Genomic DNA, 13,238 nt, shown 5'->3' with positions numbered 1-13,238 from the left:
CTATATAATCTGGCATATGTCAGATGATTACTTATTATAATAATGGATGTTTTTAAGCTTTTACTTCTCGGGGCCTTGCTTTGTGGATTTCTGAATATAAATTTTGCTCATATCAGAAATTGTACCGGAGCTTGTAACTTACAGTTTCGATGTGATCCTTAGCCAGGAATATTATCTGGACAGTTTCGGAAGGAGTTTGCCGCGTTTTTCAGAACTCGTGTCATTTAGGATCCCACAACTGCCAAAGGGAAAACCAATGCTTGCAACGTACGTCTAAAAAGATATAATCAAGGATTTTATTTATTATATTTTATAAAATATTTATAAGCTTTGATTTCAACTACTCAAGTTAAGTGCATGACGTATTGCCGAGGTCGCTGTCCTTTAAGTGCGACACGAGTTTGTGCCTCTTTTTCCTATGTAGACAGCAACGGACTTAAAAGAGATCAACAAATGACCTTTCTGAACCGCTGTCAATTGGACCAGTATGCCTGCCAAAATTCCTATGGTAAGTACATTTTTAAATCAAAATGTTGTAAAACTTTAAGCTAAGTAATTTTTTTGTAATATTTCAGCTTATATTGGTGAACCCTTGATCGGCCCCTGTCCTTAGAAGATCTAGGGATAAACATTATTAATTACATCAAAGGAAAATAAAAAATAATGTAACTATCGAAAATGTTTCTGATATTTGTACGTTAACGAACATTTTTTAAAGAGCCTAAAAGTACACTTTTTAATGTGCTCGTTGAAATTTATTTATTTACTATTTACTTATTCTTTTTGCTGGATCGTCATGTTTGTGAACATACATATTTAATGTAAATGGCGTAGTTACACGTGCAAAATATATGGATCGGATTATGGGAGCGAATCCTTTGTTTCAATCTGACAATATGGACTTCGAATCGAGTTCAGTGGCTGGCCTAAATCTGATCACATATAAAACTAAACTAAAACAGCAGCTGGTGACAGTTTTATAAAACTCTCGTCTCAAAATGAAGTGGATCCTCCTGGTTGTTCTGTTGGCTTTTCTGGGAATTTCAAAGTCACAGGTCTGCAACCAAGATTGCACAAGAAGTGGGATTGAATTCCTTTGCGGAAAAACTGTGAGAAACGGCAGGGAGATACGATGCACCTACAGGAATCCCTGCGAAATGGACAAACATGCCTGCCAAAAACGGGAAGGTAATATGAGAATATAAATTGAAATTTACATGATTTCTATAATTTAAATATTATTATTTCACCAGTGTGGAGAAAAGACGCGACAGGTCGATGCACACGCGACTCGGATGAATGCAGAAGGTAGGGGGAAAATTGCCAGGCGCAGGAGAAGCAGCTGGATATTTTTAAGAATTGTATAAATATTGACACAATTGACAACACGAAATATACAAAATAATATTTTTGAGTCTCTGAAAACTTTGTGGAATTAAATTTTAATACAAAATTGGCAAACAGCGCGAACGGTTGGATAGTTAAAATGAAAATTGACTGCACGTTGGGCAACAAAATATTCCTCATTTGTGTGCTGCTAGGGATCGTTACCACAGTTGAGGGCCATCTTTTTGGCTTGACAGGTAAGTCAAGCTCCGTAAAACCTTGGGTATTTTTGTAAAATATTTTCAACCTTAGGTTCCAAGAAGTGTCACGATGTGTGTCCCATGGGCTATCGGGTAGTATGTGCTTTGGACGTCCTAGACGGTTGTCTTCGCTCTTTTGCCAGCAGCTGTGTGATGCGAATGTACAACTGCAAATATCAGAAAGGTAAGCCTGGCTAAAATATTATGATACATTAAAATATAAAAACAGGTTTAAGGCAGTCAGAAAGTGATACCAAAGACTACTTATGAAAGGGAATACTGGTTGAACTATTTAGAAAATCTGAAAATCTATAGAAGTATTTTATAAAAATCGTATATTGATTCTTTTACAATCACCTTTCCAGATTATCGCATTGTAGCGGAGAGGGCCTGTGAATTTATCACCAACGACGAACTGCAACTGCTAATCTAGCGTCCTTTTTCTAAAGCGGAAAGGTGCCGGATGCCGCCGCCTGAGGGCGCCAGCAGACCACGGCGCACGCGTCGTATACGCGATGTGTCGAGCAAGGAACCGCGTGTGGATGCGAACAGGCAGGATATATACCAGCAGCCACTAATGCTGTATTTATGTGTAACTCTCAACTCTCTAGGCACGCGTCACGTCACCTCCGCGAACGAAAATCGCCAATTTTCCTCCGTTGTTTTCCCAGAAAAGCCATCCTTTTTGTACGACATCGTTAATGTTTTAAGTCGCACGAATAAATATACACAAATTTTAGTTTAAGTGTAAAAGAAAAGAGAAAGTGAAGAGCTTGTTGTGGCAGTGATATTAAACCAAGGAAAGCAAAAAAAAGTAGAGAAAAGTCAACGTTGATTGGCGCAAGTGAAAAATTGTTTGGGCAGGCAGGAACAGCACAAGGGATATAATCCACATATACTCGAGTGTTTTTCCTGAGCGCTGAAGGCTGAAAAGTTTTCTCGCTTGGCGATTCAATAACAGGTTGGTTTTTCAAGATCCCGAAATTGTTGCTTATTCGCCGAGAAAAGCGGGGGAAATCATTGTCTGCCTTGCAATGTCAGCTAATTGCGTATCATAAATTATGTATAACATCCCCATGTGAGTGCGATTGTGTGTGGGCCACATTTTGTTGCATATATTTTGGCGTTCTTGTTGTTTACACTAGTGGCCTTTATAATAAAGTCTACTATAAGTGTTTATTAATCATCAAGCATTCTACTGTACTTCTATACTAAAAACGCTAAAACTGCCTAAAAACAGCAATAAAAACATTAACAACACTAGTGTTATTATATTTTGTGAAACATCCTAACTTGTTATACATTGAGGTAACAACACATAAAAGCTATATAAAAAGAGCTTTAGAACAAAGCTTCCATATAAAAATTAATTAATATATGTGCAATTTTTTAAATCAATGTTATTGCTTTTACGGTATTATATATATATAAATTAAATAAATGTCTTTTGGTAAAATAAAATATTTTTAAGAGCTCGACAAAGATAGATTTTATAGCAGTGTAGAGTTAACAGTAGCAGTTAGCGGAGACGAGCACCTTACAGCTGATACACCCTCCCTTACATTTTAGTATTACCGTTTGGTATATTTCTGGTATATTTGTATAAGAATTCTTAAGACCGGATGGTATAGCTTGTCCCTAGTTCCGCGGTCACACTGGTACAAATTGAATAATAAAATAACAATATTATTATTGTTTGAACGATGCGTGCAGTGGTCTTGAGATCGGAAGAAATCAGCAAGACATAGAATCAGTTTTAATGGCATTCTAAGTGAAAGTAGTAAGTTGAATTCCTCATAATTGGTGCTATCATTGCGATTACTCCTGTGCCTGTGTGTGTCTTCGAGTGCTCATATACTATGTATGTGTTTCTGTGCCGATTTATGTTTGGTTCCCCGCCCACAAACAAGGCGAAAAAAAGAACAATAACAACAATAGAGACCCAGTGCAATGGCAATCAAAGAAATGGAAATTTACCATGAATCAGACTGTCAGTTCTCGGGGTCTATATCTATCATTACGGGGTCTTTATCGTAAGCTGCGTACAATTCCCCAGCATTAGCAGATCAGTCGAATCAGAACCCCGACACACTGAGAACTATATCTTTGCTCTAGGTATTTACCCACAAATATGTCATGTCTTAGAATATTTACTTTATTGTAAAGAGCTAAGCACTAAAATTTGCTTGGTGTTTGTATGATGGGTACTGATATCATATTCAAATTTAACAACATGATGAATAACAATATGGAATAATATACATCATTTCATTCCTACTCGAATACTTAAAGTATTTATTATCAAGCATCAAAATCAGGATTTTTTCGGTGTATCTTCCACTTGAACGACCATTCAAAATTGCCCTCAATGTGCATTGTTCGCATATGCTAAATCTCTGAAATCCGAGAAGCGTGTCCCCCAATTTTCGCTTTGAATAACAATCCAGTTCGGGTTACGCTGCGTCCGGTATTCTAGGGGGTATGGTACATGGTACTTGGTATATGGTATCGTAACGGTGCACTTTCAACCTTTGACTTTGGCATTGGCTCTGCCTTTTCCAGGAATCGCCTGACACCCGCTCTTACTGACCTTGACATTTGCCGTTAAAATACCAGGAGCATTCCGTGTGTGACGTTGTGGGTGTGTGAGCAGTGGGTGGTGGGTGTAAAGGGGGCGGCAAGGTTGCTGCGTGGGTGGCGGAACGGGGGATGCGATTCCTGCACGTGGCCCGCGGCATTGACAACTTTTAAAGTATCACAGAAGCTTAAGAGTACGAGTCTTCACAGAACAAAGTGAAATTTAATTTAATTAATGACCGCAGAGCAAGAGATTTTTATCTTATCTTATCTATACATGCGTACTTTTTTTCTAATATTTAAATAAACACTCTCTGAAATAGCTACTATCTCATAATAACTTACCATCAACCTAGGGAAAACATAAATTATTTTTCGTTTAGAAGTTTTGTAAGAAATCTTCCTAAGATAAAACCATTTATAATATAAAATTTATAAATGTTTTTATGGTTTGTTTAATCGTATCCTATATAGTTATGATCTCATTGAAATACTGGGTATTTCATAGTCAGAAACATCAGCGATAACATTCTTGATTGCCTTATTTTGACGTCACTGTTGGAATGCTTAATTATTGATTTGCGTGTAGGGTTTCTGAAAACTTTATGGTCAACTGGTTAATAAGGAGCGACGGCGACTGACAAACAAAAGCAAAAGTAATAAAGCCCGGCTGGAGGTGAAGTGGGTGGAGATGGGGTTCGGGTTTGGTCTGGGGATTGGGGATTGGGGCTGGAGGATGGGTGGGTGGTACCACCATGACGATGACGCACGAAGCGATTGCCAACCGGCTGACGCACAATTGATAAAGTGCAGCCATAAACGAGTGCGGGTGTATTTTATCCAGGCCTTTTCTTTTTCTGCGATTGCAAACAGGAAAAAATAAAATACTAAGATTACTTTTTGGATACTTTATTGATCAGATTTTTTATTGTTATTCAAGGTTTAAGCAACGAGTTCCTCCGGCTGCGGCTGCTGCTGCTGTTGCTTGGGCACACTTCTGGGCAACGCATTGTCGCCGCCGACCGCAAAGCTGGGCAAAATTATGAACTTGTGTTCTTCGGGCGCAACGGCATCGACCACATCTTTATCGTCCACAGGGCAGGCGGAGAGGAGCGGCGGAGTTCCGGGCGGAGGAGCAGAAGGCGGCGGAGGAGGAGGCGGAGGCAGCGGGAACGGCGGCGGCGGCGGCAAGTCCATTGAGGGATCCTCCGAGGCCCCAATACTCTGCTTTGCCGGCGGATCGGGCACAGCAGGTGCCATATCCGGTACGGAGGAGCTGTCCAACGCCAACAGTCCGGCCAACGGGGCAGCCGGAGGTAGTGCATCCACCGGCGGTGGTCATCAGCCAACTGGCAGCAACGGCCATAGCCAGCTAAACAACGAAAACAACGCAATCATGCCGCCCGAAACGCGTCCCAAAATGGTGACCGTGAAGCATCCGGAGTCGAACAAGCCCAAGCCCACCACCAAGAAGAGCAAGCCCATCCAGGCGGACCAGGATGTCATCAAGGCCCTGCAGCGATGTCGCGATGAAGGCAAGTGTTTTTCGATTCTTATTACTAAGTGAATTAATAAACATGACACATCAATGTTATAACGCTTATCAGCAACCTCCAATTAAAAAGAAAAATGCACTTTATTTTTTTAGAAGCACGGGTCAATCAGGTTTTTTAACAATTAATACGTCGATGTACATATATTGATTTTCACGATTAAGTTTTGCTTAAGTTAATTAATTTACTTCCTATTTATAAATATTTCAATAACCATTTCAATTCAATTTGAAATGAATTTTAGAATGAAGAATATAATTTTTTAAATCGTTTGTAGTACGATACCTTTAATGTGTTCATATGCTTCCCCGCAGGCATCAAGCGCTTGGACCTGAGTAAATCCTCAATCACGGTGATTCCCAGCACGGTGAAGGAGTGCGTGCATCTGACGGAACTTTACCTGTACAGCAACAAGATCGGACAGCTTCCGCCGGAGATCGGCTGTCTGGTGAGCCTGCGGAACCTGGCGCTGAACGAGAACTCGCTGACCTCACTGCCGGAGTCTCTGCAGAACTGCAGCCAGTTGAAGGTGCTGGATCTGCGGCACAACAAGCTGGCGGAGATTCCGCCGGTGATCTACCGGCTGCGCAGCTTAACCACACTTTACCTGCGCTTCAATCGAATCACCACCGTGGCGGACGATCTCCGCCAGCTGGTCAACCTGACCATGTTGAGTCTGCGGGAGAACAAGATCCGGGAGTTGGGCAGCGCTATTGGCGCGCTGGTGAACCTCACCACGCTGGACGTGTCGCACAATCACCTGGAGCACCTGCCCGAGGACATTGGCAACTGTGTAAACCTCAGCGCCCTGGACCTGCAGCACAACGAACTGCTGGACATACCCGATAGCATTGGTAATCTAAAGTCCCTGGTGCGTTTGGGAATGAGGTACAATCGATTGAGTAGCGTGCCGGCCACTTTGAAGAACTGCAAGAGCATGGATGAGTTCAATGTGGAGGGCAATGGCATAACCCAGCTTCCAGATGGAATGCTGGCCAGCTTGAGCGGTCTTACTACCATCACTCTGTCGAGGAATCAGTTTACCAGCTATCCCACAGGCGGTCCAGCGCAGTTCACCAATGTCTATAGCATCAACCTGGAGCACAACCGTATTGATAAGATCCCGTATGGCATTTTCTCGAGGGCCAAGGGCCTCACCAAGCTAAACATGAAGGAGAATATGCTGACGGCTCTGCCATTGGATATCGGCACTTGGGTAAACATGGTGGAGCTGAATCTGGCTACAAATGCGTTACAGAAGCTACCCGATGATATCATGAACCTGCAGAACCTCGAGATACTTATCCTGTCCAACAATATGCTCAAGAAGATACCAAATACGATTGGCAATCTCCGAAGGTTGAGGATACTCGACTTGGAAGAGAATCGCATCGAGGTGCTGCCCCACGAGATTGGACTGCTGCACGAGCTGCAGAGATTGATCCTGCAGACCAACCAGATCACCATGCTGCCGCGCAGTATCGGCCACCTGGGCAACCTGACTCACCTGTCTGTAAGCGAGAATAACCTGCAGTTCCTGCCCGAGGAGATTGGTTCGCTGGAGAGCCTGGAGAATCTGTACATCAACCAGAATCCCGGTTTGGAGAAGCTGCCGTTTGAGTTGGCCTTGTGCCAAAACCTCAAGTATCTGAACATTGACAAGTGCCCGCTGAGCACGATTCCCCCGGAAATCCAGGCGGGCGGCCCGTCGCTGGTATTGCAGTGGCTTAAAATGCACTCCCCGTACCGCCAGATGTGAGATGTGGACGGCGTTTGGCGCACCGTCTACGTGGGCAGCGACTGCTACTACCAGTATGAGCTGCAGACGGTGAACCAGGCGCCCGGTGGAGGTGGAAATGGTGGTGGTGCAGGTGGAGGAGCGGCAGCGGCAGGCGGATCAACATCCAGAAGCAGCGACCGTCGCTAACGGTGCGATCTCAGCTAACGGGCGAGATCCTGTCCCCATCCCTAATCCCAATTATTGGGGGATAAAACCACGATAGATAGGTGTTTTCCTGTCGACTTATTCAGGAGAGGTTTTGTAAACGTGGGATGTGCTTGATAAAGGTTCTATTATTTTACTTACAAGTATATTAAGTTATTTGACAAAGCCCACATAAATGTATAACTGATCCCTGAATAATTTCTGAAACCGATGCGGAAGTTTTATCGTTCTACTGTGGTTTGATCCCTTATCCCGACTGGAGTGCGTTGGCTGACAAAACGATAGCTTTAACACGTTATACCAATGTCCGGCGTATTTTAAACTGCCCCGATTTGCTTTTCATTCTGTGTTCAAGTCCAGTTCAGAGTCCACTCTTTAGGTTCTAATTTAACTCATGCTTCCAAGCTAGTCAAAAATGTAACACGCGAAACGAAACGAAAGTGAATTGAAAGCTTTAAACCTTTTGTTCGATTTTTGGTCATCGAGAAAGCAAAATCTAACGTTCAAAACTACACATAAAATACGCAAGCGCCAAGGAATTGTTTGAAAAAAAAATTAAAACTAAACAAAAATGTTTAAGAAATTATTAATCTGTATACACATAAATCGTAGTTGTATTTTGTATAAGCAAGCGCAAAAAAAAATCTAAGCAACAAGTATTAAACTGTATGTAATTTGTTGAAATGAAAAAATTGCAATGTTTTTTTCTGTGGCTCCTCCAGGCATGCCTACATATTTCGCTTGTATACGGTGCTAATTGTATGTCTGCGGACTATGGAGATCGGCCTGTCTGGGAGTAGCTAAAGCAGCATTTTGTATATTAGTCTAAGCATAAAATAACCACTACAGCCATTTGCACGTTGGGCATTATGGCATTAAATTAGCGAAAGATAATGTTGTATACTTCATCATTTTAATGTTGGTGTGTCTGTAATTGATTTGTATGAATATTATAGATGATTTAAATGCATTTAGTTATCATAACCATAATCAACGATATTTGTATGGCAAGTAAAAAGAGTTAAACGTAAATAAATATTGTATAATGCCACATAACTGATAAGCGTAAAAGATATCTAGAGATAACAAGGACTCAGAGTTGCTGTTCTTCTAGCGAAGTTGGATAATACAATATAGAAGATTGGAGAAAAGTGTTTTGACAAAATTCAATTTAAAAAAATATTGAAAACCTTATTTTCCAACTTTCAATGAAGTTTTAAATTATTTTTATAAATTTTCTTTAAAATATCCAATCCTTACCAAGTTTCTACTGTCAAAACACTTTTGTTCAACAACTTTAAGCTCCGATCTGCCATTATGGTACTACTCCATTGAATCAGCTCAAAAAAAGTTACAAAAATCGATTTATTTATTTTTATATCGTAAGCTAAATGTCTTGAAACGCAAACAAAGAAGGATGATACAGTTTTGAGCTACTCTCCGCTGCAATGCAACGCAAATGGGCTTTAAATTTTAAACAAATCTTTAACAGAATCAATAAATCAACGAAGCTAACTTTAAATCTTTTACATACATACATACATATTTACACTATACACGTACGATCAACTTTTACACTTCTATTTTTTGAGAAAACACTCGAGATCTATGCGTACATATTTATTTGAGAACTCCATGAGATATGTACATATATTTTTCAAACAAACTGTATGCGGCAGGGTAAACTAATCTGGCAAACGTAATTTAATTACAACAAAAAATGTCTAATAATATGAAAACAAAAGTATATTTCCAACGGTACAAAAATAAAAACGTAAATGTAACAGAAATACAAATAAATGTTAAACTAATAACCGCACACTAGAATAACGAACACACAAGAACACGGTGGATATTCAGAACCAGAAGTTGGCGGAATTTCGAGCCAATTGCAAATAGAAACAATAAATGTTAAATGAGGTCAAGTTAAATGAAAGTGAAATGTACAAGTTATATGGTAAACAAGAACAAGTCAAAATATAATGATACTCCTAAAGAAAAAAAAACATATTTAAGCATACCTACATATTTGCGAATAAAATGAAAGAAAATGTTAAAATACTTTAAACGCGGTCTGTTCTGGATCCAGCTCTAGTTTCATAGCAGTCGGGTTTATTTTGAACTGGCAATGCTGCGTAAAATGTTGGATGATCGTTCATTTGGTACCCTTGGGCTAACCATTTTGTAAAATGGGGAAATAGTTTTCGGTGCTCTCTTAATTCGGTTTGAAATTATTACTCCGGAAAGTGATTAAACAATATTACTTTAATTACTTAAACTTTATTTTAAGCATTTCTTTCTTTTAATTACATATTCCTTTGCAATTGAAAGTAAGCGTTGTTCCAAATTTAGTCAAATTTTAAAGTGCGGTTTATAACCAGTTTTAGGATTTAAATCTTTCCAGTTCTTAAGAAATGTTTCAGAGTTAAGGAACCGAAAACAGCTGGCTTTTCATGTGTCATATACACCCTAACCATATGCGGGGTACCTGCTCAAACCTTAGTATCTGGTTCTTTGTACTCGAAACAGCTGATAATAAGAGTGCAATAGTTGCCTAGTCAGTTTACAAACAAATCTCAAAGCAGAAGTACCGATAGGCGGAGCAGTACTCTAGATCCTAGGTAGGCTAGTCAAGTATATATGGGAAGTGGGTGCAGAATACGGCGTAAAATGGAAGACGGAGAAAGGCGGAAAGGGTCAATGCTATCCATTAGTCGGCTTTGTTTTTTATTTACATGCATACGTGATTCACGGAAAGTATTAAAAGTGAGGGTCGTCTGAGATTACATTGACAAAGGTTTCGTGGAACGATAAGGCCAGTGCAAATTTCGTGCCCATAAATACCCCGATCCAGATCTTTCACTGATCAGTGATCTTTCGTTATACTTGCAGTCCAGCCATGCAACCGTGCCCTTCAATATTGATCGCCTTGATATTGACCTTCTTGATCCCAAATACCTGTTTTGGATATTCCCCGCGAGAAGATGCCCGGGTCATTAAAGAGTTCAAGCGACAGCAGGGTTTAAATCATGCCAAGATCGCCAGGGATTTGGTCCATCGAGCTAACTGGGCGGCCTTGGGAAGTCTCTCAACCAATAAACTAGTAGAAGGATATCCCATGGTCAACATAATCTCCATAGATGATAGCGATGCCAGTGGTAATTCCACTGGAAGGATTCGCTTTCTGCTGACCGATCTGGATTTCACTGGACCCGACTGGCAAAAGGACAACAAAGTGACATTGCTGTTCAGTGATGAGCAGACCCTCAGGTGCAAGGATGGCGGGAAGGATCCCATGGAGCCTACATGTGCCCGCTCCATGATCAGCGGCCAGGTCCAAAAAGTGTGTATAAATTTAATCGTATCATATTTCCTTTGTAAACACTATTCTACACCAATCTTCAGTTGGATCCCAGTGACCAAAGCTATCAGCCCGCAAAGGATGCTTTTGTTAGACGTCATCCAGCTGCTGATAATTGGATTAAAGGTTAGTTTGAAACTGTCCAAGTCTAATATAGATTGTCGTGAAGTACGTGTGTATAATTTCGCAAACTTGCTAATATTCATTTTTCCACAGCCCACAATTTCTACCTTTGTGAACTGGAAATTAGTAATATCTTTGTGCTGGACTTTTACGGAGGTCCCCATAATGTCAAGGCTTCAGACTATTACGCTGTTTCAAAATGAAGTTCTCCTCCAGAAGTAAACACTTGATGCCTCACACTCTTTGTTTGCAAAGCGATCAACAAAAAACAAACAAAAAAATACAAAATGATAAGCTTATATGCTCAACGAACTGCACAAAAAGAAATCGAGCTGGCAAAAGACAATTATGAAGGTTACTTATCAAATAAGCTCTGTGATTTCACTCAATTGAACACTATCAATTCAAATACAAGTCTCGTATTTTGTTAAATACACTCTTATATGTTATAATGTATTTTTTCTAATAAATGACAAATTGTTCTGTATAAAAAGGCAAAAAGAATACTTTTATTCTTACTTATTTTAATTGGAAACAAGAAAAAAACATTACAGGAAAAAGGTAAGGAGTACTGATAAAGCTAGGAGGGCAAATTACCTGATTCATTATGTAAACCTCACTTTGAGTGATTTATTTCCGTCAACTCTAGTTACAGAGACTCTGGACGCAAAAATATCTACAAGGATGACATCTTGAACAGACAACAGCCTCCTTGAAGTGGGTTAATTTTCATGTATATTTTAAACGCATATCTCCAAAGTTATTCAATATAAATGTATTGGCGCAACGCCGTGGATTAGTCTTTCGAGGGTTACAAAGGATCCATCTAGGTCCCGGGCATCTTGCACAGGGTGGCGTCGATCTTCTCCAGCTGCGGCAGGATGTCGCGCAGCTTTGAGCGGTAGCGGACGTCCTTGGCTAGCGGGTTGTACTCCAGGTAGATGGTCTGCAGCGCCTTGTTCACCTTAAGCAGCTCGATGTTCTTCCAGTCGTCCACCCCGTTGTGATTCAGCCAGAGCTCCTCGAGAAGTTCCAGCTTTTCCAGATTAGCAATGGCCTTCAATCGGTTCTTGGCCAGGTCGAGGGTCTCCAAATTCTTGTTCTCTTCGAGGTTTTCAATGGTTTCCACCCCGTTTTCTGATATGTAGAGTTCGCGGAGGTTTTTCAACTTCTCTAGATTCTCGATTTTTATAATGCGATTGGCCTGCAGACTGAGGATTTCCAAATTGACCAGTGTGTCCAGGTTCTCGATCTTGGCTATCTTGTTTTTGCCGAGGAAGAGCTGTCGCAGGTTCACCAGCATTTCGATGTTCTCGATCTTCTTCAGCTTGTTGTCGCCCAGCTCCAGCATGGTGAGATTGGTGAGCATCTCCAGGTTCTCGATCTGGGTGATCCGATTTGACACAAAGTATACCTTCTCCAGCTTGACCAACTTGTCGAGGTTCTCTATCTTGGTGAGACGATTGAAGCTGATGTCTAGCACTTCCAAGTTGGTCAAATCATCCAGATTCTCGATCTTGGTGATCTGATTGTCGTACAGCTCCAGCTCAATCAGTGTCTTCAGGGTGGACAGGTTCTCGATCTTCTTGATCAGATTCCATCGCAGGAACAGGCGTTCGATCCGCGTGAGGGGCTCGAAGTTCTCCAGCTTCTCGATGCGGCGATGATTCAGATCCAGCTCAAGGCACTCCGGATCGATGGTGATTACCTCCTCGATGGAGGCCACATCCTCGGCGGGAATCACCTGGATTCCGGCTACTGATTTGGCCGCTTCCGGTTCGTTCATCGCTCTGTCGGCATCGCCCATGTCGGAGTCAACCGGTATTTCTATTTCAAAGATGATTTATGGAAAATTCTGTGCCGACTTGACTTGTTTATTTCGCCAGCGCAGGGTGTTGAATAATGCGGGGTGGTTTCGTGCTTTGGTATCGTGTGACGTCAGAAGTTTTCTCTATGTATAAAGTTCTGATAAACATTGGAAACACTAAGGATAAATACTTAACATTATAATATTGTTAAATCTCAATTTAGAAGGGTTTACTTTATTGTAAGCTGTTTGAACACACATACAAGTCGCAAAAATAAATAATAAA

At 40.9% G+C, this 13,238-nt stretch overlaps 6 protein-coding genes across 6 annotated transcripts in view; 4 read left to right on the top strand and 2 right to left on the bottom strand.

Annotated features, from left to right (window-relative positions):
- RpS3 (ribosomal protein S3) overlaps positions 1-3,312 on the bottom strand; it is a 261,493-nt gene extending 258,181 nt beyond the window's left edge. Inside the window, exon 1 of the mRNA XM_070995627.1 lies at positions 3,308-3,312. The gene's annotated coding sequence lies outside the window, so the exon portion shown is untranslated. The remainder of the gene's footprint in view (positions 1-3,307) is intronic.
- Positions 931-1,416, top strand: LOC108020825 (uncharacterized). The gene is made up of 2 exons (XM_070995629.1): positions 931-1,188; positions 1,254-1,416. Exons 1-2 carry the CDS (start codon positions 999-1,001, stop codon positions 1,310-1,312), a joined length of 249 nt encoding a protein of 82 aa, XP_070851730.1. The 5' UTR covers positions 931-998; the 3' UTR covers positions 1,313-1,416.
- Positions 1,443-2,350, top strand: LOC108020824 (uncharacterized). The gene is made up of 3 exons (XM_017089203.4): positions 1,443-1,583; positions 1,639-1,770; positions 1,952-2,350. The coding sequence occupies exons 1-3, from the start codon at positions 1,487-1,489 to the stop codon at positions 2,017-2,019; spliced, it is 297 nt and encodes a 98-aa protein (XP_016944692.4). The 5' UTR covers positions 1,443-1,486; the 3' UTR covers positions 2,020-2,350.
- On the top strand, positions 3,211-9,729 carry Sur-8 (leucine-rich repeat protein shoc-2). The gene is made up of 3 exons (XM_017089202.4): positions 3,211-3,366; positions 5,104-5,698; positions 6,031-9,729. The coding sequence occupies exons 2-3, from the start codon at positions 5,206-5,208 to the stop codon at positions 7,473-7,475; spliced, it is 1,938 nt and encodes a 645-aa protein (XP_016944691.4). The 5' UTR covers positions 3,211-3,366; positions 5,104-5,205; the 3' UTR covers positions 7,476-9,729.
- A 399-nt stretch (positions 9,730-10,128) lies between these two features.
- CREG (Cellular Repressor of E1A-stimulated Genes) lies at positions 10,129-11,649 on the top strand. The gene is made up of 4 exons (XM_017089209.4): positions 10,129-10,282; positions 10,554-11,004; positions 11,067-11,148; positions 11,239-11,649. Exons 2-4 carry the CDS (start codon positions 10,561-10,563, stop codon positions 11,346-11,348), a joined length of 636 nt encoding a protein of 211 aa, XP_016944698.3. The 5' UTR covers positions 10,129-10,282; positions 10,554-10,560; the 3' UTR covers positions 11,349-11,649.
- Positions 11,650-11,857: 208 nt separating this feature from the next.
- sds22 (protein phosphatase 1 regulatory subunit sds22) lies at positions 11,858-13,051 on the bottom strand. The gene has a single exon (XM_017089170.4). It carries the CDS (start codon positions 12,950-12,952, stop codon positions 11,972-11,974), a length of 981 nt encoding a protein of 326 aa, XP_016944659.3. The 5' UTR covers positions 12,953-13,051; the 3' UTR covers positions 11,858-11,971.
- Positions 13,052-13,238: the final 187 nt, after the last annotated feature.

The sequence above is a fragment of the Drosophila suzukii genome, chromosome 3 (assembly GCF_043229965.1).
Source record: "Drosophila suzukii chromosome 3, CBGP_Dsuzu_IsoJpt1.0, whole genome shotgun sequence".
Taxonomy (NCBI): domain Eukaryota; kingdom Metazoa; phylum Arthropoda; class Insecta; order Diptera; family Drosophilidae; genus Drosophila; species Drosophila suzukii.
The sequence above is the reverse complement of the archived record's forward strand: the minus strand, read 5'-3'. Positions and strand labels throughout refer to the sequence as shown.